At 44.5% G+C, this 24,776-nt stretch overlaps 1 protein-coding gene across 1 annotated transcript; it reads right to left on the bottom strand.

The window, feature by feature from the left end:
- Window positions 1-16: 16 nt before the first annotated feature.
- LOC115134409 (interleukin-1 receptor-associated kinase 4) lies at window positions 17-5,520 on the bottom strand. The gene is made up of 12 exons (XM_029668342.2): window positions 5,413-5,520; window positions 5,155-5,316; window positions 4,853-4,998; window positions 4,520-4,705; window positions 4,027-4,187; window positions 3,829-3,893; window positions 3,366-3,480; window positions 3,124-3,233; window positions 2,802-2,988; window positions 937-999; window positions 403-561; window positions 17-214 (listed from the first exon to the last, which is right to left on the bottom strand). Exons 2-12 carry the CDS (start codon window positions 5,313-5,315, stop codon window positions 143-145), a joined length of 1,425 nt encoding a protein of 474 aa, XP_029524202.1. The 5' UTR covers window position 5,316; window positions 5,413-5,520; the 3' UTR covers window positions 17-142.
- Between the last annotated feature and the right edge of the window lie 19,256 nt (window positions 5,521-24,776).

Below are 24,776 nucleotides of genomic sequence, written 5' to 3'. Positions count from 1 at the left end.
TATCAAGCAATTCAACAAAGATGGAAAATATATTTATTATTTTGGCAAAAAATACAAAAGACTGGTGTAACATGTTTGGTCCTTTTCTTCAGCAAAGTAAACTTAAGGAAAATGAGTGAGGGATAGTCGTTCTTCCTGTTGTCTATGCTTCACTCTGGGGTCCCAGCTGTTCCAGTGAAATGCTTTTGACAACATCTTCAAGCTCTGTCAGGACCTATTGAAATATTGACATTTCAGTGTGATATAGACCATAAGCAGCTAGTAGTAAGCATTGGCTCCCAGCTAGTAAGCGATTGTGTTGATCACTAACAGCTAAGCACCACAAAGGACCCATTGCTACTGCATACCAGTGGAAACGGTACCGTAAACCAAAGAGCTACCAACTGTAATGGCATCACACACCTCTTCCATCAGTGGCCGTTTGTTCTTCTTGTCACTGAGACAGTCGCTCGCTAAAAAGTAGGTCCTCTCCACCAATGGCAGGTCCCAGTCTGTCATCTTCTTGTCCACAAAGTCCTCCAGGGCCATCTCCTCCTCATCAATCTCATCTTTCATCTCCATCTATAACAGCCATAACAAATGATAACAGCCATAACAAATCATAACAGTCGTAACAAATCATAGCAGTCGTAACAAACAGCCGTAACAAACCGCTGAATCACACACAGCCATCAGCCACTGCCTGCAGTGGTAACTACACTGGCAGACAAGAGAAGTAGAGCACTGCCATCTATAATCTACAAATGTGGCCTTATGTTCCACCGGGAGCAAAGAGTAGAAGGTTAGTAAGTATTTGCTGCACAAATAACTGCCTTTTTGATTGATACTGTATAGTAAATCCTTTTCTTTAGATAACATGCATTCATGTGTACTGTATTGGGGGATGGTGAAGTCTGAAGAGTATAGAGAAAGATTCCATTGTGCTGCTTTGCTCACCAGGAACTTGGGATCACGGTTTTCATCGACTGGCGGGAGTCCAGACAATATTTCTAGCAACACCTGTAGATGACAGAAACCTTAAGATGAACCACTTGGCTCCAGCTAACAACAGGCCTCTATATATTATATATATAACTCTCCACTAATAATAAAGTATGCTATATCGAAGATACTGTTCCCAGGGCTGTCAGGCTGAACACAAGACAGTAGCTGTTGGTTTATGACCAGGTTCAACACACAGATGACCTGACCTCATATTAGACTGCTGACATTAGAGAAGGTCATTTATGTCATACAGTACTGTTCCCACACTTTCCATTATTAGCCTAAATAAACATTTGCCTACATGTTTTTTTAATGTATCATTGTGGTGCAACCTTTAATGATATTTCATTGTGAAATTGATTGGTTGGTAGACTGGCAAAGGTGCATGATTCTGACTTACGGGTCCGATAATTATGTGTGTGTCAGTAGTTTTTGGAGTCTGGCACTGAGGTAAACTGCTGAACTGACAATTCCATTTCATGAGTTTTACTTACGTTGCAGTTTCTCAATAAATTCAATATTCTTGTCGCTGTATCTTCTAGGCTCTATTTAGGTCTTTAAAGTGATGGTGAGAAAAGAAACTAACACTTTACCTGTTTGTCATAATGGTGTGGTGTAGCCACAAGAGGTGCTGCCAAAATTGACCCTTCGCTAAACCCCTCTTGGTTACTGTTACAACCTCGGACAACATTTTCCTGGGCAGCCCAATTCCCCATTCAAACACTCGCGAAATCCCCTAACAATGATCTCAAACTGTGTTTCTAATACACAATGAAATTAAACACCTACCCCTTGCTAATCAGGAAACTCTTGGGTATGTTATGGTGGACTGTCATTATAATTGGCCAATAAACTGGCCAATAAACAGAAAAGAGGGGCAAAAGAACACAGACACTGGACAGAGGAAGATTGGAAAAAAGTGTTATGGACAGACAAATCTAAGTTTGAGGTGTTCGGATCACAAAGAACATTTGTGAGATGTAGATAAAATGAAAAGACGCTGGAGGAGTGATTGACGCCATCTGTCAAGCATGTTGGAGGCAATGTGATGGTCTGGGGATGCTTTGGTGGTCGTAAAGTGGGAGATTTGTACAGGGTAAAAGGGATTTTGCAGAAGGAAGGAAATCACTCCATTTTGCAACGCCATGCCATATCCTGTGGACGGCGCTTAATTGGAGCCAATTTCCTACATCAGGACAATGACCCAAAGCACAGCTCCCAACTATGCAAGAAGTATTTAGGGAAGAAGCAGTCAGCTGGTATTCTGTCTATAATGGAGTGGCCAGCACAGTCACCGGATCTCAACCCTATTGAGCTGTTGTGGGAACAGCTTGACCGTAAGAAGTGCCCATCAAGTCAATCCAGTTTATGGGAGTTGCTTCAGGAAGCATGGGCTGAAATGTCTTCAGATTACCTAAAAAAAATACAACTAGAATGCCAAAGGTCTGCAAGGCTGTAATAGCTGCACATGGAGGATTCTTTGAGACAGAGCTAGCTAACCAGCTGAGCTAGCAAACAATGTAACCAAAGTATAATTTCGGATTTGAAAAACACTCCATTTAAACATACATTTTTTTTTTGAAAACTATTTTTCCATAGCCCTCACTGGCTTTCATGCGAGGTGTCGGACTTGGTGACAGTTGCTATCCATTGGTTGCCCAATATTCTGGGGCGGGGCTTAGCAAAGGGTCAATTCCACTTGTCATGTGGTGTTGCTAATCATCAAATCAATGCGGTGTAGATTTCACATTGTATTGTATAACGTCTGTGCATTGTGTTAGTTCCATACATTTGTGTAGCTGTAAAGAACAACTCACCACTCCAAAACTGTAGATGTCAGATTTAGGAGTGATCTCACCCCTGAGTGCCTCATTTGCCATGTATGCTGTTGTACCCACAATCCTCTCTGTCATCACGGTCGCCGACGATCGCGTGGCTGAGGCTCGGGTCAGCCCAAAATCGGAGATCTTCGGCACAAGCAATTCATCCAGCAAAATATTACCACTGCCAGATAGAAATGATTTAGCACTCATTAATAACATTGAGACTGATATGACAAGGTTGTCCGTCCATGATTAAAATGTCTAAAATATGATAAAGTGCCATGGGAAATGCATTATAGAAAATGTCCACAGTTACCTCTTGACATCTCTGTGGACATGGTGGTTGCTGTGCAGATAATCTAAGCCTCTGGCCGTTCCCACAGCGATCAAACATCTCCTGTGCCAGGAAAGAGGAGGGCTACCATCCTACAATGAAATAAATATAGTCACAAAGACAAAGTACATGTAAAAGGTCTCTCTTGCTAAAAATCTATTTTTATCTCAACGGTTCTGTATAAATAAAGTGAAGGGAGATGCCAGGCGGATATGTATGCTTACCAAGCAAGCCAGACGATCTAGCAATGAACCATTGGACATGTAAGCATACACCAAACAGGGGTGATGGCCATCACGGGAAAAGCCAACCATGTCCACTAGGTTTTCGTGTTTCAACCTGTGAAAATAAGAGGGCTCTTATCAGACAAACAGTGGCCTGTTCTTTCAACGTTAAAGAGAGTCGAAGGTAAATCAAATCTACTCAATCTAAAAACCAATCTCTGGAGAGTTCCTAAGTAAAGTCCCGCTCTAAGATATAGGTCGCTCGGGACATTTCTCTGTTGATTTTTTGTTAGCGGAGACATAAGAGGTAGATGTGTTGTCTGATTGTGAGATATTGAGCACACGCAAGCTATTGATTCCATTAATGGAATAGAGGTGTAATGACGTGGTCCGACAGCAGGTCAGCTAGCGTACAAGGACTCCTCACAAAACAACAACGGACGAGCAGGAAAGAAACACCTACACCATAAGAGTTTGGACCTCTTGAATGAACTGAACGCTCAGCTCTTCAAGTGAGATGTCTTCCATCTAAAAAAGAAGGTGACAGAAGTTTTAGTCACCATTGAGAATGTGCTGGATAATCAAATATGGACAACAACTCGACTCGCACACGGAACAAACAATAAGGTGTTAAGTGCCAGAGAGAACAATGAACACCTACTGAGTGTAGTTTCTTCACTGCCACAGGTTTGCCATTGATGAGGCCTTTGTAGACCGTCCCAAAGCCGCCCTCACCAAGTCTGCTCCCACCGTCTCTCACTGGCCTCTCGTCAAAATGACCAGTTATCTTCTTCAGCTCGTGGAAAGAAAGCCTGAGAAAACCTAAGGATCAACGGACAAACCTGTTCATGAGGATCATTCTTAGTGCAGTTATCATAGTTTATTGAGCACTGCACATATGCTGCCACCTACTGGGTGTTGTGTGCACTGTGACACACACGACTGAACAGGTTCAATCTAATAGGCCTAGTTTACACATTTCATCTCACTAAACACAATCTATAACAGTATCCTGTCACCATATGTGTCTCATTAAACCGCATGTAAAATAACCTATAAAGCTAATCTATATAGAATCTATAACCACATGTATCACTACTTTCGGGACACTCAGTACACCTCCAGTGATTATAACACATTTATATGCAGGCCACCTGCAGTGCCATTGGGTTCCGGGTCCTCCTGTGGCTCCGAGGTGCTGTCTGGTGGTGGCTGTTCCTTTGTCTGTGCCTCTGTCCTCCCCAGGGGTCTTGTTGCAGCATCGCTGTTGCCTACCATCTCTTTGTCTCTGGGAGAATCAGGTGGCTGGGGGACTGCTGGACGGGGGTTGTTGATTGCATCTGGGTAAAACATAGAATTTAGATACAAATAATGACGGGGCACTGTTGAAATAAATACACACATGAAGGCCAGACCAGAGATGAACAGGCAGTCAAAATACTAGAAAGTCCTTGATCTAATGCATATTGCCTACTGTAGCGCCCAACCTGGTAGAATAATACTGGCTGCAGCCATTAACCTGTGGCTCATCAGAATGTCCACTAACTCTCCCACGGTGCTGTTAGATGTCCCCCAGTCATTCAGTAGCTCCATGGTAGGACTTCTTCCCTGTAAAACCACTGCTTCAAATCGCCTGTTATATGAAGGTTAGTTCAAGAATGGAGCAGTAGAAAAGGGAAACAACCCAAAACATGTTACAAAATATCATGCAGGCTTGACAGAAGGTAACAACTTGTTATGATGACGATGGTGTCACTGCCGTCAGAGAAGTAGCTGATTGGCACATTACCTTAGATGTTGCTGAGAGTACCTCGGCTCCCCTGTGGGTTTATGTATTGAAACAATAACGTCTTTCCAGCTGTCTTGAGGGTCCAATAAGTCAGACAGTTTTCGTCGAACCCCATAGTTGAGGTTTCGAATAAATGTAGCCGATGTTATTGTGTTGCTCATCCTGAAAAAGAACGATCACATGTTCTACAGTCGTGTTTTTCCATCATGAGGAAACACTTAAAAGGCAAGCGTTACAATTGTCATCCATGGCGCTTACCTCGGTAACGTATCTAGATATCGTTTTTATATATATCTATTTCCTTGTTCATTGAAGTACCCTAAAAAAATGTTTTTTTTTGTTCCCGAGATTGAGCAACTTCCCTAGTGTAAAAAATGTACCACGTGACATGGTTCCACTTTTGTCATCGCTGTAGCATGTATTGTAGATTAACAACAGTGCCCTCTTGTGGGAAATGTTGGAGACACAATTATATCTGCCAATGAGTTTAAAAGCTGTTATTCTTCTCCACCAAATAGTAGTCTTCCCCATTCCTATATCCGAGAATACCCTTGGAAGCATGCAAGTCGAGATGCTGTTGTGATTAAGTCTAGAGGTCTGGCGCATATACATCAACAGTTATAATGAAATAACCAGGACAGAATGCTGTGCACGCTTTGGCAGCCAGAGATTTAATTGCTCTTCCGGAGTCAGTGTATATATATATATATATATACAGTGGGGAGAACAAGTATTTGATACACTGCCGATTTTGCAGGTTTTCCTACTTACAAAGCATGTAGAGGTCTGTCATTTTTATCATAGGTACACTTCAACTGTGAGAGACGGAATCTAAAACAAAAATCCAGAAAATCACATTGTATGATTTTTAAGTAATTAATTTGCATTTTATTGCATGACATAAGTATTTGATACATCAGAAAAGCAGAACTTAATATTTGGAACAGAAACCTATGTTTGCAATTACAGAGATCATACGTTCCCTGTAGTTCTTGACCAGGTTTGCACACACTGTAGCGGGGATTTTGGCGCACTCCTCCATACAGACCTTCTCCAGATCCTTCTGGTTTCGGGGCTGTCGCTGGACAATAAGGACTTTCAGCTCCCTCCAAAGATTTTCTATTGGGTTCAGGTCTGGAGATGCTTCTTACGGAGCCACTCCTTAGTTGCCCTGGCTCTGTGTTTCGGGTCGTTGTCATGCTGGAAGACCCAGCCACGACCCATCTTCAATGCTCTTACTGTGGGAAGGAGGTTGTTGGCCAAGATCTCGCGATACATGGCCCCATCCATCCTCCCCTTAATATGGTGCAGTCGTCCTGTCCCCTTTGCAGAAAAGCATCCCCAAAGAATGATGTTTCCACCTCCATGCTTCACGGTTGGGATGGTGTTCTTGGGGTTGTACTCATCCTTCTTCTTCCTCCAAACACGGCGAGTGGAGTTTAGACCAAAAGGCTCTATTTTTGTCTCGTCAGACCACATGACCTTCTCCCATTCCACTTCTGGTTCATCCAGATGGTCATTGGTAAACTTCAGACGGGCCTGGACATGCGCTGGCTTGAGCAGGGGGACATTGCGTGCACTGTAGGATTTTAATCCATGATGACGTAGTGTGTTACTGATGGTTTTCTTTGAGACTGTGGTCCCAGCTCTCTTCAGGTCATTGACCAGGTCCTGCCGTGTAGTTCTGGGCTGATCCCTCACCTTCCTCATGATCATTGATGCCCCACGAGGTGAGATCTTGCATGGAGCCCCAGACCGAGGGTGATTGACCGTCATCTTGAACCTCTTCCATTTTCTAATAATTGCGCCAACAGTTGTTGCCTTCTCACCAAGCTGCTTGCCTATTGTCCTGTAGCCCATCCCAGCCTTGTGCAGGTCTACAATGTTATCCCTGATGTCAAATCAAATCAAATCAAATTTTATTTGTCACATACACATGGTTAGCAGATGTTAATGCGAGTGTAGCGAAATGCTTGTGCTTCTAGTTCCGACAATGCAGTGATAACCAACAAGTAATCTAACTAACAATTCTAAAACTACTGTCTTATACACAGTGTAAGGGGATAAAGAATATGTACATAAGGATATATGAATGAGTGATGGTACAGAGCAGCATACAGTAGATGGTATCGAGTACAGTATATACATATGAGATGAGTATGTAGACAAAGTAAACAAAGTGGCATAGTTAAAGTGGCTAGTGATACATGTATTACATAAGGATGCAGTCGATGATGTAGAGTACAGTATATATGTATGCATATGAGATGAATAATGTAGGGTAAGTAACATTATATAAGGTAGCATTGTTTAAAGTGGCTCTCTGGTCTTGGCCATTGTGGAGAGGTTGGAGTCTGTTTGATTGAGTGTGTGGACAGGTGTCTTTTATACAGGTAACGAGTTCAAACAGGTGCAGTTAATACAGGTAATGAGTGGAGAACAGGAGGGCTTCTTAAAGAAAAACTAACAGGTCTGTGAGAGCCAGAATTCTTACTGGTTGGTAGGTGATCAAATACTTACAGTGCCTTGCGAAAGTATTCAGCCCCCTTGAACTTTGCGACCTTTTGCCACATTTCAGGCTTCAAACATAAAGATATAAAACTGTATTTTTTTGTGAAGAATCAAGTCATTTAGGTCAACATTGGATCATTCAGAGATCCTCACTGAACTTCTGGAGAGAGTTTGCTGCACTGAAAGTAAAGGGGCTGAATAATTTTGCACGCCCAATTTTTCAGTTTTTGATTTGTGAAAAAAGTTTGAAATATCCAATAAATGTCGTTCCACTTCATGATTGTGTCCCACTTGTTGTTTATTCTTCACACAAAAATACAGTTTTATATCTTTATGTTTGAAGCCTGAAATGTGGCAAAAGGTCGCAAAGTTCAAGGGGGCCGAATACTTTCGCAAGGCACTGTATGTCATGCAATAAAATGCAAATTAATTACTTAAAAATCATACAATGTGATTTTCTGGATTTTTGTTTTAGATTCCATCTCCCACAGTTGAAGTGTACCTATGATAAGAATTACAGACCTCTACATGCAAAGTCGGCAGTGTATCAAATACTTGTTCTCCCCACTGTATATATATATATAAGCAGTACCTGATCTGTTTATGACCTGCTAGTTGCTATTTGCTCTGGGTGTTTGATGAGGATCTATGATCAGTTCCACATGCTGCTGGTGGCCTGGCTGGCTGGGATTGTGGGTGGGTTGGTTTGGGTGTGTGGTTGAGAGGGAAGGAGAGGCCCAGGGTCCACCCTGTATATGTAAGGGAAGGGGAAAGGGGGATGCCTTCAACTGAACTGGCAAAACGCTCTAACCACTAGGCTACCGAGATGCACCCATTCTGCCAGGACAGAGGAATACCAGCAAGCTCGGCTCTGTTTACTAAGCCTGCGTAAGGGACCAATTTACACTCAGTTATAAACACTGTATATTTGTCTCTGTTCCCATAGGGGCCATAAGTATCTCTATGACAACTCAGAGAGACGACTAATGCACTTATTATGTCCACCGACTATAACACACATGATGACTGAATTAACAATGGAGACCGATGTGGAGACTGATGTGCTTTTCTATAAAAAAAAAAAGAAAGAAGAACATAACTAGAATCATTAACTAATCAGCGACGGACAAAAATATGGGTCTCTTTCATAGAGGCATTGACAAAATATATGTTTATCAGCTCATTGTTCTGTGTTTGTTTACCCCAGTAAAAATACCCTTTTTACTATCCTGAAAAAAAGAAACACTTGTTGCTGTGTAGTTATGTGTGTTTTCTTATGGCACAGAGATGGGTGCCTGGTTGCATGCCCTGCTTGCGTGTGCACATGCCCGGGGTTGCAAGCATGTATATGCAATGTTTGTAACGTAAAGATACTGCATTGTGCCTGAGAGACCTTCAAAGGAGTTCCATGTTTGACAGGGGCGTGCAACTGACAAGCAGCCCTCAGATTAGAGCACTGTGTCAGACGGCCCTCACACCTGCACACAGGGCTCCTTTGAAGTCCCTAATTGTCTCCTGCGTTCCTCCCCAAACTCACTGGGACGATCTCACCACCGCACACACGGTTCACACGCAGAGTCACAGATGCAGGGAGCAAGGCCAGCTCTGGTTTCTCCTTTGTGCAGAATGAGAGAGGGAGAGGGAGACAGGGAAGGTAAGGAGGGAGAAAGAGGGAAAGAGAAAGAGAAGAATAGAAAAACAAGAGTGAGAGAGAGCGAGAGAGAGGAAGAAACAGAGAGGGAGAAGGAGGACTCAGTATCGGTCCAGAGCTGGGTTCTAATGCACAGTGCCCAAAAGCCTGAGGAGGAGACAGGGGAACTCTAGGGAGAGAGGAGAGAGACTGGGGGAACCCCCTGCTGATTAGGAACAAGGGCAGAGGAGAGAAGTGCCAGAGCAGGTTAAATCAGCAGGGAGAACCCCAGTGGGTGTAGGAAGTGGTCATAATAAGTCATGTGATGGAAGGACCTCCGTGAGTGAAAACAAGTGGGTTGTTGCGGTGCCGGGGCAGTGCAGGACCACATTGCCAGGGTTGCTAGGTTACGGTTAGAGAACACATGTTGTCACATACACAGACCTTGTGATATCAGTCCTTTTCTGGTACCTCACTCCCTTTGAACAGAGCATGCAGAGTGCATAGAACAAAATAATGAAGAGCCATAATACTCTACTCTGTCGTATAGCTACTAGCGCTAGTTAGCATTGGCTCGCGAAACTACTTCTAACTTTCTTCACACTGGACGCAGAGACATAAAAAATGGTGTACATGAGATCAACTGACTATGGGGAACTGGATAAAGGGCTTTATTGTCAAAATCCCTAACTATCCCTTTAAGAACATGGGATTTAAAGATACATTTACGAGAAATCGAACGGCTTTCATATACTGCATAGGCTGCCTACTTATGTAGGGAAATCAGCAGTCTTGTCAGGCGATGTAACAGTTTAATAGGCTGGATCAGAAGTCCTTTATCTTAGAATGTAAACGAGCCAACTCAATGGGATGACTCACTTGTTCAGAGAGAGGAGCAACAGAGGGACAGGGGAGCAACAGAGGAGCGACAGGGGAGGGACAGGGGAGCAACAGGGGATAGGGCACAGTGTCAGAACCACAGAGGAGCCTCAGTGTGTCTGTATGAAGACTGTCTGGCTATATGAACGGCTTGGCAGACCACTGACAGACATTTCACGTCCTCCGTAAAGGGGGGCTTCTCAGGCTCTCTCTTGGTCTCGCTCTCCTTTTCTCTGTGTCTCTCTCTCCCTCCTTTCTTTCGCTCTCTCTCTCTCCCTCTCTCTGTGTCTCAACTACAAGCACCAACATACTGTAACACACATGATTTGCCATATATGACCTGAAGACCATTCAGTTGTCTTGTTTTGATCGTGGCTTTTACTACTCTCTTAATGCAAAGGGACACGGAAGCCCGTTAGGAAAACTTTACATTTCCTTGTCTTAAGTACTGAAATGTTGTTTTATCTGTCCGTGCTTTTAAAACGTGCTTTATTAGTGCGCCATCAAAGTTTGTTGTCAATTTTGTATACTGGTAATTCTATTACACTGTACACAGGCCGTGTTCCTATTAGCAGAGCTTCAGTGTGTTACTTGTTGTAGTAGTAAGGGGAAACATAGAGGGCAGTAGTGGCCTGCATAAATGCTACCCGTACTGCAACATTGGCTGACCAAAAAGAACAAGGCCTTCACATATTTAGATCCGCAGACAGAGAACAGAGAATGACATCGGAATAGTTGACCAGCTCAAAGCAGCCAAAGCGTTCTGACAGCTCGTGTAGTTCCTCAGCCCTTTCTGTATGGCTGTGACTGGCTGAGCACACGGTCTGACATGACCCCAAAGGACCATCTAGTCTGTTTTTGTGAAACACAACACTACCTGGGAAGGTAGCAGGGACAAGTTAACTCACTAGCCCAGGCCCATTCCTCTGCCCTGGATTGTGACATGTCCAGGGCAACATCTGGAACAGCTGTTTCGGTGAATGTGCCTCCTCCCCTACGCTACACACACACACACACACACACACACACACACACACACACACATACATACATACATACATACATACATACGATTTACTATCCTTGCATGGACCAAACGTTTGATTCCCATTCAAAACCCTATTTCCCCTTAACCCTTAACCTAACCCTAATTGTAAACCTAACCCCTATACCTAAAATAGCCTTTTTCCTTGTGGGGACCTGCAAAATGTACCCACTTGTCAGAATTGTCCATGTTTTACTATCCTTGTGAGGACTTCTGGTCCCCACAAGGACAGTAAAACACACACGCACGCACGCACGCACGCACGCACACAGACAAAGAGCAGGTAGCTTAGGGGTTAAAACGTAACCGAAAGGTCGCTAGGTTGAACCAACAAGGTAAAACATCTGTTGATGTGCAAGGCAAGGCACTTAACCCTCATTTCTCCATGGTTGCCGTTGATAATGGCAGACATTGGCCGTGACCCCACTCTCCGGGCTTGTCTCAGGACAAGATGGGATATGCAAAAAACACATTTCCAATTCATATATGCATATTAGTACATACCTGTGCATGTGTGAAATAGGATAAATATAAGCACAAACACACACACACACCTCATCAGCATGATCCCAGGAATGATCTACCCGGCCCAAACCCATGCAATGCCAATGCAGTTTCTGCATTATGATGAATTTATAGTACATGACACTACAACATTCTATGGCAGCCATGTTAGATCCCCATTAACATTACATGGGGAATATTTAAACAAACTGAATTAAAACAATATTTAAAATTCAAAAAGTTGACCTAACTCTCTAAATATATGGCTCTGAGCCAGCCGGGTCTTGAATGGCAGCTCGCTGGTGTCTTGCGGTCGAGCGGTCACCGACACTGCATGATTGCGGGAGGTTGGCCTCTCATATTTCCCCCAAAACCTCTGGCTCAGATCCCAAATTAGCTGTCCATTGAAGCGAGTCACCATGAAAAAAAGAACACACTCCCTGGCTGACACCCTCACTACTCTGAGGGCACAAACTAGCCATAGAGAAGGCTAGGCAAATCGGTTGAAAAAAATTGAAACTGACACACAAGGCCTTTTAGTATTTATCTCATGTCAATCAGTCAAAAGGCCAAGAGCAACAACATAAACAGCTACAGATAAGAAGTGATAGAACAATGGCTTCAGTTATACTCCTGCAAATACTTTACAATGAAAGTTGCCAGTTCCCTTTGTTCCACCACAATATCCCACTTCCTGACGGTCAGCTCCATAGAAGTGCATTGTGGTCTTCGGGGTTGAGTTTATAACCGCCATTGTGAGGGACAGATTTGTTTGGGGTCCTTTTGTGGGGCTCCTGATTAGTAGTTAGGAGGACCTGACAGGAAATAGACCTGACAGAAATTATATTGCACTCTAACTGCAGTTATACTGCACTCTGACTGCAATCTTTGTTTTAAGGGTGATAACGTACGTAACCCCTGGCAGTGGAGCTTTCCTCCCCAGAGGGCGGAGGGGAAAGGAGCCTACGTTAATCAATGAATCAATTTTATAAAGCCCTTTTAACATCAGCCGATGTCACAAAGTGCTATACAGAAACCCAGCCTAAAACCCCAAACCTAAAACCCCAAGCAATGCAGGTGTAGAAGCACGGTGGCTAGGAACAACTCCCTAGAAAGGCAGGAACCTAGGAAGAAACCTAGAGAGGAACCAAGCTCTGAGGGGTGGTCAGTCTTACATTTACATTTAAGTCATTTAGCAGACGCTCTTATCCAGAGCGACTTACAAATTGGTGCATTCACCTTATGACATCCAGTGGAACAGTAGTGCATCTAAATCTTTTAAGGGGGGTGAGAGGGATTACTTTATCCTATCCTAGGTATTCCTTAAAGAGGTGGTGTTTCAGGTGTCTCCGGAAGGTGGTGATTGACTCCGCTGTCCTGGCGTCGTGAGGGAGTTTGTTCCACCATTGGGGGGCCAGAGCAGCGAACAGTTTTGACTGGGCTGAGCGGGAACTGTACTTCCTCAGTGGTAGGGAGGCGAGCAGGCCAGAGGTGGATGAACGCAGTGCCCTTGTTTGGGTGTAGGGCCTGATCAGAGCCTGGAGGTACTGAGGTGCCATTCCCCTCACAGCTCCGTAGGCAAGCACCATGGTCTTGTAGCGGATGCGAGCTTCAACTGGAAGCCAGTGGAGAGAGCGGAGGAGCGGGGTGACGTGAGAGAACTTAGGAAGGTTGAACACCAGACGGGCTGCGGCTTTCTGGATGAGTTGTAGGGGTTTAATGGCACAGGCAGGGAGCCCAGCCAACAGCGAGTTGCAGTAATCCAGACGGGAGATGACAAGTGCCTGGATTAGGACCTGCGCCGCTTCCTGTGTGAGGCAGGGTCGTACTCTGCGGATGTTGTAGAGCATGAACCTACAGGAACGGGCCACCGCCTTGATGTTAGTTGAGAACGACAGGGTGTTGTCCAGGATCACGCCAAGGTTCTTAGCGCTCTGGGAGGAGGACACAATGGAGTTGTCAACCGTGATGGCGAGATCATGGAACGGGCAGTCCTTCCCCGGGAGGAAGAGCAGCTCCGTCTTGCCGAGGTTCAGCTTGAGGTGGTGATCCGTCATCCACACTGACATGTCTGCCAGACATGCAGAGATGCGATTCGCCACCTGGTCATCAGAAGGGGGAAAGGAGAAGATTAATTGTGTGTCGTCTGCATAGCAATGATAGGAGAGACCATGTGAGGTTATGACAGAGCCAAGTGACTTGGTGTATAGCGAGAATAGGAGAGGGCCTAGAACAGAGCCCTGGGGGATACCAGTGGTGAGAGCACGTGGTGAGGAGACGGATTCTCGCCACGCCACCTGGTAGGAGCGACCTGTCAGGTAGGACGCAATCCAAGCGTGGGCCGCGCCGGAGATGCCCAACTCGGAGAGGGTGGAGAGGAGGATCTGATGGTTCACAGTATCGAAGGCAGCCGATAGGTCTAGAAGGATGAGAGCAGAGGAGAGAGAGTTAGCTTTAGCAGTGCGGAGCACCTCCGTGATACAGAGAAGAGCAGTCTCAGTTGAATGACTAGTCTTGAAACCTGACTGATTTGGATCAAGAAGGTCATTCTGAGAGAGATAGCGGGAGAGCTGGCCAAGGACGGCACGTTCAAGAGTTTTGGAGAGAAAAGAAAGAAGGGATACTGGTCTGTAGTTGTTGACATCGGAGGGATCGAGTGTAGGTTTTTTCAGAAGGGGTGCAACTCTCGCTCTCTTGAAGACGGAAGGGACGTAGCCAGCGGTCAGGGATGAGTTGATGAGCGAGGTGAGGTAAGGGAGAAGGTCTCCGGAAATGGTCTGGAGAAGAGAGGAGGGGATAGGGTCAAGCGGACAGGTTGTTGGGCGGCCGGCCGTCACAAGACGCGAGATTTCATCTGGAGAGAGAGGGGAGAAAGAGGTCAGAGCACAGGGTAGGGCAGTGTGAGCAGAACCAGCGGTGTCGTTTGACTTAGCAAACGAGGATCGGATGTCGTCGACCTTCTTTTCAAAATGGTTGACGAAGTCATCTGCAGAGAGGGGGAGGAGGGGGGAGGATTCAGGAGGGAGGAGAAGGTTGCAAAGAGCTTCCTAGGGTTAGAGGCAGATGCTTGGAATTTAGAGTGGTAGAAAGTGGCTTTAGCAGCAGAGAGAGAAGAGGAAAATGTAGAGAGGAGGGAGTGAAAGGATGTCAGGTCCGCAGGGAGGCGAGTTTTCCTCCATTTCCGCTCGGCTGCCCGGAGCCCTGTTCTGTGAGCTCGCAATGAGTCGTCGAGCCACGGAGCGGGAGGGGAGGACCGAGCCGGCCTGGAGGATAGGGGACATAGAGAGTCAAAGGATGCAGAAAGGGAGGAGAGGAGGGTTGAGGAGGCAGAATCAGGAGATAGGTTGGAGAAGGTTTGAGCAGAGGGAAGAGATGATAGGATGGAAGAGGAGAGAGTAGCGGGGGAGAGAGAGCGAAGGTTGGGACGGCGCGATACCATCCGAGTAGGGGCAGTGTGGGAAGTGTTGGATGAGAGCGAGAGGGAAAAGGATACAAGGTAGTGGTCGGAGACTTGGAGGGGAGTTGCAATGAGGTTAGTGGAAGAACAGCATCTAGTAAAGATGAGGTCGAGCGTATTTCCTGCCTTGTGAGTAGGGGGGGGAGGTGAGAGGGTGAGGTCAAAAGAGGAGAGGAGTGGAAAGAAGGAGGCAGAGAGGAATGAGTCAAAGGTAGACGTGGGGAGGTTAAAGTCGCCCAGAACTGTGAGAGGTGAGCCGTCCTCAGGAAAGGAGCTTATCAAGGCATCAAGCTCATTGATGAACTCTCTGAGGGAACCTGGAGGGCGATAAATGATAAGGATGTTAAGCTTGAAAGGGCTGGTAACTGTGACAGCATGGAATTCAAAGGAGGCGATAAACAGATGGGTAAGGGGAGAAAGAGAGAATGACTACTTCTGGCTGTGCTGGGTGGAGATTATAACAGTACAAACGTTCATAGATGACCAGCAGGGTCAAATAATAATAATCACAGTGGTTGTAGAGGGTGCAACAGGTCAGCACCTCAGAAGTAAATGTCAGTTGGCTTTTCATAGCCGATCATTCAGAGTTAGAGACAGCAGGCGCGGTAGAGAGAGAGAGTCGAAAAAGCAGGTCTGGGACAAGGTAACACGTCCAGTGAACAGGTCAGGGTTCCACAGCCGCAGGCAGAACAGTTGAAACTGGAGCAGCATTATGACAAGGTGGACTGGGGACAGCCAGGAGTCATCAGGCCAGGTAGTCTTGAGGCATGGTCCTTGGTCTCAGGTCCTAGGTCTCAGGTCTCAGGTCCTTGGTCTCAGGTCCTAGGTCTCAGGTCCTAGGTCTCAGGTCCTAGGTCTCAGGTCCTAGGTCTCAGGTCCTAGGTCTCAGGTCTCAGGTCCTTGGTCTCAGGTCCTAGGTCTCAGGTCCTAGGTCTCAGGTCTCAGGTCCTAGGTCTCAGGTCCTAGGTCTCAGGTCCTAGGACCATGCCTCAGGACTACGTGTCCCTTTGATATCTCAACAGAGACCCTGTAATTCAGGGGCTCATCAATACTAATCATGATCACAGTCGCAATGGGAACCGGAATACATTTACCCTAACACAACATTCCCATTGATTCCCAAACAAATATGCACATGCACATAGGCTAGTATACATGCATGCACACATACACTTGCTTATGCATGCACACACATGCGCGCACACGCACACACACACACGCACACACACACACACACACACACACACACACACACACACACTTGCGCATGCACAAGGGGGAAACTTCAAAACCCAATTAGTATGTTGCTGACTGTTTTGGTTAAGCAGAGAAGAGACACAGAGAAAACATTTAGCTAGTTCCCTGAAGACTAGACCACACTCTGGTTGGGCGCCCATGCCCTGTTAGAGGTCAGGGGTCAAGTCTGTGATGTCTGAGTTGGTTTCTCCATCTCCCTGTTGCACAATGAGCCAGGAGAGTTGAAATGAAGTTCAGTATATAATGTGGTGTAGAAATACATTTTCAGGTTTTGAAATACATTTCCGCTTCGTCCAAACAACTAGCTAAAGCATAAATTGCTATCTTTCTCTTTTGTTGACATTACCCTTGCAGCAACTGTTCCTGCGGTTCACCATCCTTTTCATTGTCACCTCAGTTGTAGCATTTTGAAAGGAGATGGTTACTTCTCTTTCCTTGAGTAAATATCCCTGGGAGAATTGCACTGCTTACCCTCCATTAGCGTATAGGGCTCTGACTGAGACTTCAAAGCAGAAGAATCCCCCCAGTCTTAGGAATATGACGGGCTTACAGACAAAAGAGAGGCACAAACTGTAAAACAATGTATCGTAATATCCTTACTTTCCCTTGAAAACTTGTCAGAACCTGTAAATGGATTTAGCTTAGTTAATGGTCTCTTTGAACACCTTAAAAATATAGGTAGAATGAATTGGTTGAACGTTATTAATGTGTTTTGCCCATGGATATCCTGTTTCTAAACAATAATTCCAATGATCCGTAACTGAGTTTCCTGAAGAAAAATTGTTTCACATAAAATATTGTGTTGAAACGTCATAGAGTTTATAGAGTTCGGCATTTCTCTGTCAAATGTTCTTGTCTCGTGTATTGTTCATGTTTAAAAGATACTTGACACAGATGTAGAGAAGCGCACTGAACTAATGTCAAACTCATGTAGAGCAACATAAATCACATGATTTACATTTTCTCAAGATTTTCTTTTGGCAAATCCAAAAGATGTCATAGGACTACAGCCATGCAGGCCTGAAACTCTAGGCCAACATGTGGCATGACTTTCTATGTACGAGAAATTGCCAAGAAACTGAAGATCTCGTATAACGCTGTGTACTACTCCCTTCACAGAACAGTGGAAACTGACTCTAACCAGAATAGAAAGAGGAGTGGGAGGCCCCGGTGCTCAACTGAGCAAGAGGACAAGTACATTAGAGTGTCTAGTTTGAGAAACAGACGCCTCACAATCCTCAACTGGCAGCTTCCTTAAACAGTACCCGCAAAACACCAGTCTCAACGTCAACAGTGAAGAGGCGACTCCGGGATACTGTCCTTCTAGGCATGGTTCCTCTGTCCAGTGTCTATGTTCTTTTGCCCATCTTAATGTTTTCTTTTTATTGGACAGCCCAAGACTTTTTATTGGACAGCCTGAATTTTTCTCTGCAACTTTGCCTAGAAGGCCAGCATCCTGTTGTCGCCTCTTCACTGTTGACGTTGAGACTGGTGTTTTTTCTGTAAGGGTTGTGGCAAATCCAACACAACATAGCACTGAGTAACTAACTCTTTATTTTCAAGCATGGTGATGGCTGTGATGCTGTGATGGCCGTGTTGTGGTTATGCTTGACATAGTTTTTCAGGATAAAAAGTAATGGGATGGATCTAAGCACAGGCAAAATCCTAGAGGAAAACCTGCTTCAGTCTGCTTTACACCAGACACTGGAAGAGGAATTCACCTTTCAGCAGGACAATAAGCGGGCACCGCAGACGTGGTTGTCGATTAAGGCAGCCCCCCCCCAGCACCTCTCTGATTCAGAGGGGCTGGGGTAAATGCAGAAGACACATTTCAGTTGAATGCAATCGGTTGCACAACTGACTAGGTATCCCCTTTCCCTTCCCTTCCTAACCTACAACACAAGGCCAAATCCAGATTGAAGTTGCTTACCAAGAAGACAGTGAATGTTTCTGAGTGGCCTAGTTACAATTTTGACTTAAAAATCTATGGCAATACTTGAACATCGCTGCCTAGGCATGATCACCAACACCTTGACAGAACTTGAAGAAAAGAATAATGGGCAAATATTGCACAATCCAGGTGTGCAAAACTCTTAGAGACTCACCCAATAAGACTCACAGCTGTAATCGCTGCCAAATGTGCTTCTAACATGTATTGACTGCGGTTGAATCTTCCCATGTTTTGAGGCACACCCTGGGTGTTGGACTGGAACGTACTTGATCGCTTTGTACCTTTATTTTTGGACTGTTATCCTGCGGCTTTGTACACTTCTTCTGCCCATTTGATCCATTCTGTAAAGCTGTAGTATAATGTTCCTCTTATACTTCAGAGAAATAACCAAAACACAAGAGTTTACAGGCAAGATGTTTTCAAATAGCATAGTGTGCTGCTAATTTATCCGTGTGGATCCTTTTAACTTCAATCACCATCGTTGGCATGGAAAGATGATTGAGGAGTAGATCAAAAGCACAGATAGCAGTGGTCCCAGAAGTGTCAGCCAGCCCTGTACACAGGAAGCACTGCTGAGGAACGTACCTGTGTTCAGGAGATTATAGGCCTCAGATTATCATTGCTACTGTAGCTGAATGGGAATCAAATCCTCCTCTAACCGGGGCCAATCTGTAGAAGTGTTAGGAGAAAACCTCTGGGAGGACTAAAGGTATGTTGTGAATGTCTTCAGAAAATCCTATTCAACACACACTCTTTTCATACTAGGTAGCGACTACTCTCCAAAGTCAAAACAGAACTAAATCTATTGATAAAACAGAGAGCAGAATTTGCCATCCATTAAGTTAAGTCAACCATTACTATAAGCTTCGCAGTAATGATCAATTAGCGTACAGTATATTGCAACTATTGAATCTGAATCCGGTGAATTACTATCAGAACCCAGATTAATCAGCTAAAGATTCTCCCGTTTCTATAAAGAATTGTACACCTCTGATCGTAAATCCACACCAGGGCAGACTGAGTCCTTTTTAAAAGATATAAGACCTCCTCTTCTCTTTAACTGAGAAAGCCGTCTTCCTAGGAGCCCAAATCTCTCTCCATGAACTCAAAAGGGAACTTAACTCCCTTTTTCCACATTTTGTTACGTTACAGCCTTGTTCTAAAAACATTTTTTTTTAAATCCTCATCAATCTACACACAATACCTCATAATGACAAAGAAAAAAATGTTTTTTAGACATTTTTACAACAACAACAAAAAAAAATACAGAAATACCTTATTTACATGAATATTCAGACCCTTTGCTATGAGACTCGAAATTGAGCTCAGGTGAATCTTGTTTCCATTGATCATCCTGGAGATTTTTCTGCAACTTGATTGGAGCAAAATCCAAGCCAATGAGGTCGAAGAAATTGTCCGTAGAGCTCCGAGACAGGATTGTGTGGAGGCACAGATCTTGGGAAGGGTACCAAAACATTTCTGGAGCATTGAATGTCCTCCATAATTGTTAAATGGAAGAAGTTTGGAAACACCAAGATTCTTCCTAGAGCCGGCCAAACTGAGCAATAATGGCCTTGGTCAGGGAGGTAACCAAGACTGGATGGTCACTTTGACAGAGCTCCAGAGCTCCTCTGTGGAAATGGGAGAACCTTCCAGAAGGACAACCATCTCTGCAGCACTCCACTAATCAGGCCTTTATGGTAGAGTGGCCAGACGGAAGCCACTCTTCAGTAAAAGCTCCATGACAACCCGCTTGGAGTTTGCCAAAAGGCACTTAAAGGACCCTCAGACCATGAAAAATAAGATTCTCTGGTCTGATATAACCAAGATTGAACTCTTTGTCCTGAATGCTAAGCGTCACATCTGGAGGAAACCTGGCACCGTCCCTACGGTGAAGCATGGTGGTGGCAGCATCATGTTGTGTGGATGTTTTTCAGCAGCAGGGACTGAGAGATTAGTCAGGATCAAGGGAAAGATAAATGGAGCAATGTACAGAGAGATCCTTGATGTAAAACCAGCTCCAGAGCACTCAGGAACTCAGACTGGGGCGAAGGTTCACCCTCCAACAGGACCACAACCCTAAGCACACAGCCAAGACAATGCAGGAGTGGCTTCTGGACAAGTCTCTGAATGTCCTTGAGTGGCCCAGCCAGAGCACGGACTTGAATCCGATCAAACATCTCTGGAGAGACCTGAAAATAGCTGTGCAGCGACGCTCCCTTCCAACCTGACAGAGCTTGAGAGGATCTGCAGAGAAGAATGGGAGAAACTCCCCAAATACAGGTGTGCCAAGCTTGCAGTGTCATACCCAAGAAGACTCAAGGCAGTAATTGCTGCCAAAGGTGCTTCAACAAAGTACTGAGTAAAGGGTCTGAATGCTTATTAGCTAAATATGATATTTCAGCCAAAAATTCTACAAACCTGTTTTTGCTTTTCATTTTGGGGGTATTGTGTGTAGTTTGAAAAACAATACACTTTCCGAATGCACTGTATACAGTATATATTTCTACAAAAGCGTCACCCAGTGTTCTCACTATGTTTGATGAATAGATATTACACTATTTTCGGAAAATGATGTTGTCCCTTCTCGAAAACATACACACTCAAATTGGTACATCTGGACCAACGCGGGTTTGTTAAAAACTATTATCCTCAGATAAACTGTCTCAGAAGCTTTTGTTAGACTAGTATGGTCTTACTGTATCTTTGGTCAGTTTTGGAAAACATGGGACTTAGCTCCAGTTTCATGAATATGATTAATGGAGGTGGGTGGTTGGATGGGTAAGGTTGGGGGAATAGGGTGGGAGGTGGAGGCTCAATTATTTTTGTTGTTTTTTCCCTTTACATACGACTGAAAATGCCAATATGAATAAAGATTTCGTCCCCAAAAAAAGAACATCTGAGTTTATCTGTACATCTGTGTGTCTCCGTTCCTGTCATTATGGTCAAGAGGCAATCAACTGGAGATTCACCTCCATTATATTTTATGGTCATCACGTGAAACTACCATGGTCTGGGTTTTACCATTTCCCAGAAGCTTAGAGGTTGTTTACACACGTGGTCACAAACATGTCAATGGTGCCATTCACAACCACTTCAAAGTGCATGTAAATGTAAGTTATGGTCGGTGGGCCACTTTCCTCAGAGCAGTAGACTGGAGACGGATCACCTTGAGTGGACTGTCTTGTTCTAGTCTGACTGTAGACCCTCCAGTTAGTCCTTCAGCCCCTCTGATATGTCTGAGTTTGTGGACACACCCTGTCTCTTATTGTTCCTGGCTGTGAGAGTATACAGATCCTATCAGTATCAGGGATGTCTTGCCGCCACACTGCTGGACAGGACAGGGGTTTTATTTGTTGTCTGCTCCCCGCTGCACTGGACGCCTGTTCCGTCCGTCGTTAGATGAATGAGACCAGAGCGCAGCGTGGAAAGTGTTCATGATTTTTAATACTGAACTCCGACAAAACAACAAAATACAAAACACGAATGTAAAAGTTCTGCAGGGCTAGACAGCAACAATGCAAAAACAAGATCCCACAAACTAAAGGTGGCAAAAGGCTGCCTAAGTGTGATCCCCAATCAGAGACAACGATAGACAGCTGCCTCTGATAGGGAACCATACCCGGCCAACAAAGAAATAGAAAAACTAGAATGCCCACCCTAATCACACCCCGACCTAACCAAATAGAGAAATAAAAAGGCTCTCTAAGGTCAGGGCGTGACAACGCCTCTCCTTTTCTGGCTGTTAGAGACAGGGGAGGGCTCCAGATCTGACCCCCAGATAACAGAGTGTGTCAGAACATTACAACCAGGCCTCTGGACCATCAGCAGAAGTCAGAGGAAACTTTGTTCTTCCTCGATCAGAGAAGAGGTGAGGGACAAATACATATTTATTTATTTAATTTTAAAAAATATATTTTTTAAACTTTATTTAACTCGGCAAGTCAGTTAAGAACAAATTCTTATTTACAATGACGGCCTACCGGGGAACAGTGGGTTTACAGCCTGTTTACATTGTCAGCTCAGGAATTCAATCCAGCAACCTTTTGGTTACGGGCCCAACGCTCTAACCACTAGGCTACCTGCCACCCCTAAAGTCCTAGCAAAGCAGATAATTCTCTGTTGTAAACACATCATATCCCCTCTATAGAGACATGGTTTACACTTGTCCTCAGGGATCAGGAAGACAAATTGAGGTGCTGTGGACTGGAGAGAGGTAATGTATCAGTTGTGCTTTAACTAACATGGATACTTACTAGGGCATCACAGGGTCATACTGTATATCTAGTCTAAAGTTGTATTAGTCGTACGTACGGAATACTGCATGGTATACATTGTCCAATGAAATGCTTACTTGCAGGACCCTTCTCTACAACGTAACAACGATAAGAAATAAGAAAAGATAAGAATACCGACATAAAGTAAATGGCTTAAGAATATATATTATTTTGTTGCATAAGTATAATACAGGAATGCACCATCTATAGTCCAATATTTACACGTGTATTGGAGAGGAGGGGCAGTGCTGAGCAGTATAATAAGAGTCTGGTAGCAGCAGTTGTGAGGTGTGTGTGTGTGTGTGTGTGTGTGTGTGTGTGTGTGTGTGTGTGTGTGTGTGTGTGTGTGTGTGTGTGTGTGTGTGTGTGTGTGTGTGTGCGTCTGTGTGTGCGTGCATGAGTGCATGTGTGCTAAGGTGCAGAGAATAAACAGGTGGTCAGTCCAGTTCAAGTGTTCAGCAGGCTGATGGACTGTAGATAGAAACTATCTCTAAGTCTGTTGGTATCAGACCTCATGCTCCGATACCGTCTGCCTGATGGTAAGGGACAGAACAGCTCGTGCCTGGGGTGTGTGGGGTCTTTGATGATGCTGCGTGCCTTCCTCACGGTGTAGGGATGGAGTGGGTCAGTGTGTTTGATCAAATGTGTGTTGCTGAAGGTGGGTTGGAGCGAGGAGACTTAAGTCTGTAATGTAATTCAGTATGTGAAGGGTAATGTCTGCAGGTAACAAAGCGATCTCTCTTGATGTCTGCTGGGAATATGTCATTAACCCATTACCTCTGATGTCCTCTCAGTTGGCAATGCAACCTGGTCTCAGAGCATTTCCTATTATTCTGTATGTAAATCTGAGACACTCCATTTAGTACGATATGTTACGTTTCGTATGGTATGTATTAATTTGTGGATGTACATTACTCATTTCGTATGATGTTACAAACAGTATGTTCGTAACTTGTTCTTATTTCATGTTACGAATTTGCAAAACGTACAATACGTTACGAATTTGGTGCAAATGTACAACATGTTACAAATTAGCAAAACATATGATATATTATGAATTCTAGCTAGGTGGCTAACGTTAGCTAGGCTAAGGGTTAAGGTTAAGGTTAAGTTTAGCAGTAAGGTTAAAGGGTTAAGATTAGGGTTAGGGGACAGGTTAGCTAAAAGGGTTAAGGTTATACCAAATGTAACATGTCATACTAATTTGAGTGTCCCAGATTTACATTTACTATGTTACATCTAGTCTATAAGACCAGGCTGGGCAATGAGGTCAGTCAGAGGGCATATAGTATACACTTTGTGCTGTCTCTCTCTGCTAGACAGGCTGGAGTTGGACAGATTTTCTCCCAGACAGCAGAGCAGCAGAGCAGAGAGCAGGTATAGCAGGCCAGAACAAGGCAGTCCTGACAGTACAGACAGAGAACGACATCACCCAGTTTCAGTGAGAGAGAGCAGAGAGAGCATCAAACACAGACCTCTCAGTGATGGTTGTCCACTTATTCTTGAGGAAAAGCAGTCATTTGTTCAAGACATTTGAACTAAATTTACAGACCAGAGACTTTAAGGATTGTTGCGTTCGGGCAACAAACTGTTGCAGACTGCTTCCTGCATGTGTTTGTTTACTAAGTGACTCAGATCTTTGTTTGGGTCACATATGCCTTGTCTGTCTGTCTGTCTGTCTGTCTGTCTGTCTGTCTGTCTGTCTGTCTGTCTGTCTGTCTGTCTGTCTGTCTGTCTGTCTGTCTGTCTGTCTGTCTGTCTGTCTGTCTGTCTGTCTGTCTGTCTGTCTGTCTGTCTGTCTGTCTGTCTGTTTGTTTGTTTGTTTGAGGGAGCATTCCAGCACTGGAGCTGAATCGTAATGCAATGCAGACCTCAGTGAACTCTGAGTGCAAAACAAATGGGCCAGTCTAGATATCCTACAGAGACATCAAAGTCCTTTACATTATTGATTATGACTATAATATGACTATCAAGTTTCTTGCCACTTTGGTTATTCTCATTGTTTCACATTGTTTGTTCTTTATAACGTTATTGACCTCATTTAGACCTCAGTGAACTCTGAGGAGAATCAAACAGAGCAATATCTCATGTCTGGTGTCAAGATTGCACGT

This window comes from Oncorhynchus nerka, linkage group LG9a (assembly GCF_034236695.1).
Source record: "Oncorhynchus nerka isolate Pitt River linkage group LG9a, Oner_Uvic_2.0, whole genome shotgun sequence".
Classification (NCBI taxonomy): Eukaryota; Metazoa; Chordata; class Actinopteri; order Salmoniformes; family Salmonidae; genus Oncorhynchus; species Oncorhynchus nerka.
The sequence above is the reverse complement of the archived record's forward strand: the minus strand, read 5'-3'. Positions and strand labels throughout refer to the sequence as shown.

Excerpts from the sequence above, each read along its gene's own strand:
- LOC115134409 (XM_029668342.2), bottom strand. The coding sequence starts at position 5,315 with ATGAGCAACACAATAACATCGGCTACATTTATTCGAAACCTCAACTAT. Across the intron at positions 4,706-4,852 it reads AGCCAGTATTATTCTACCAG|ATGCAATCAACAACCCCCGT; the intron begins GTTGGGCGCTAC and ends TGTTTTACCCAG. Across the intron at positions 3,894-4,026 it reads CAGTGAAGAAACTACACTCA|ATGGAAGACATCTCACTTGA; the intron begins GTAGGTGTTCAT and ends CTTCTTTTTTAG.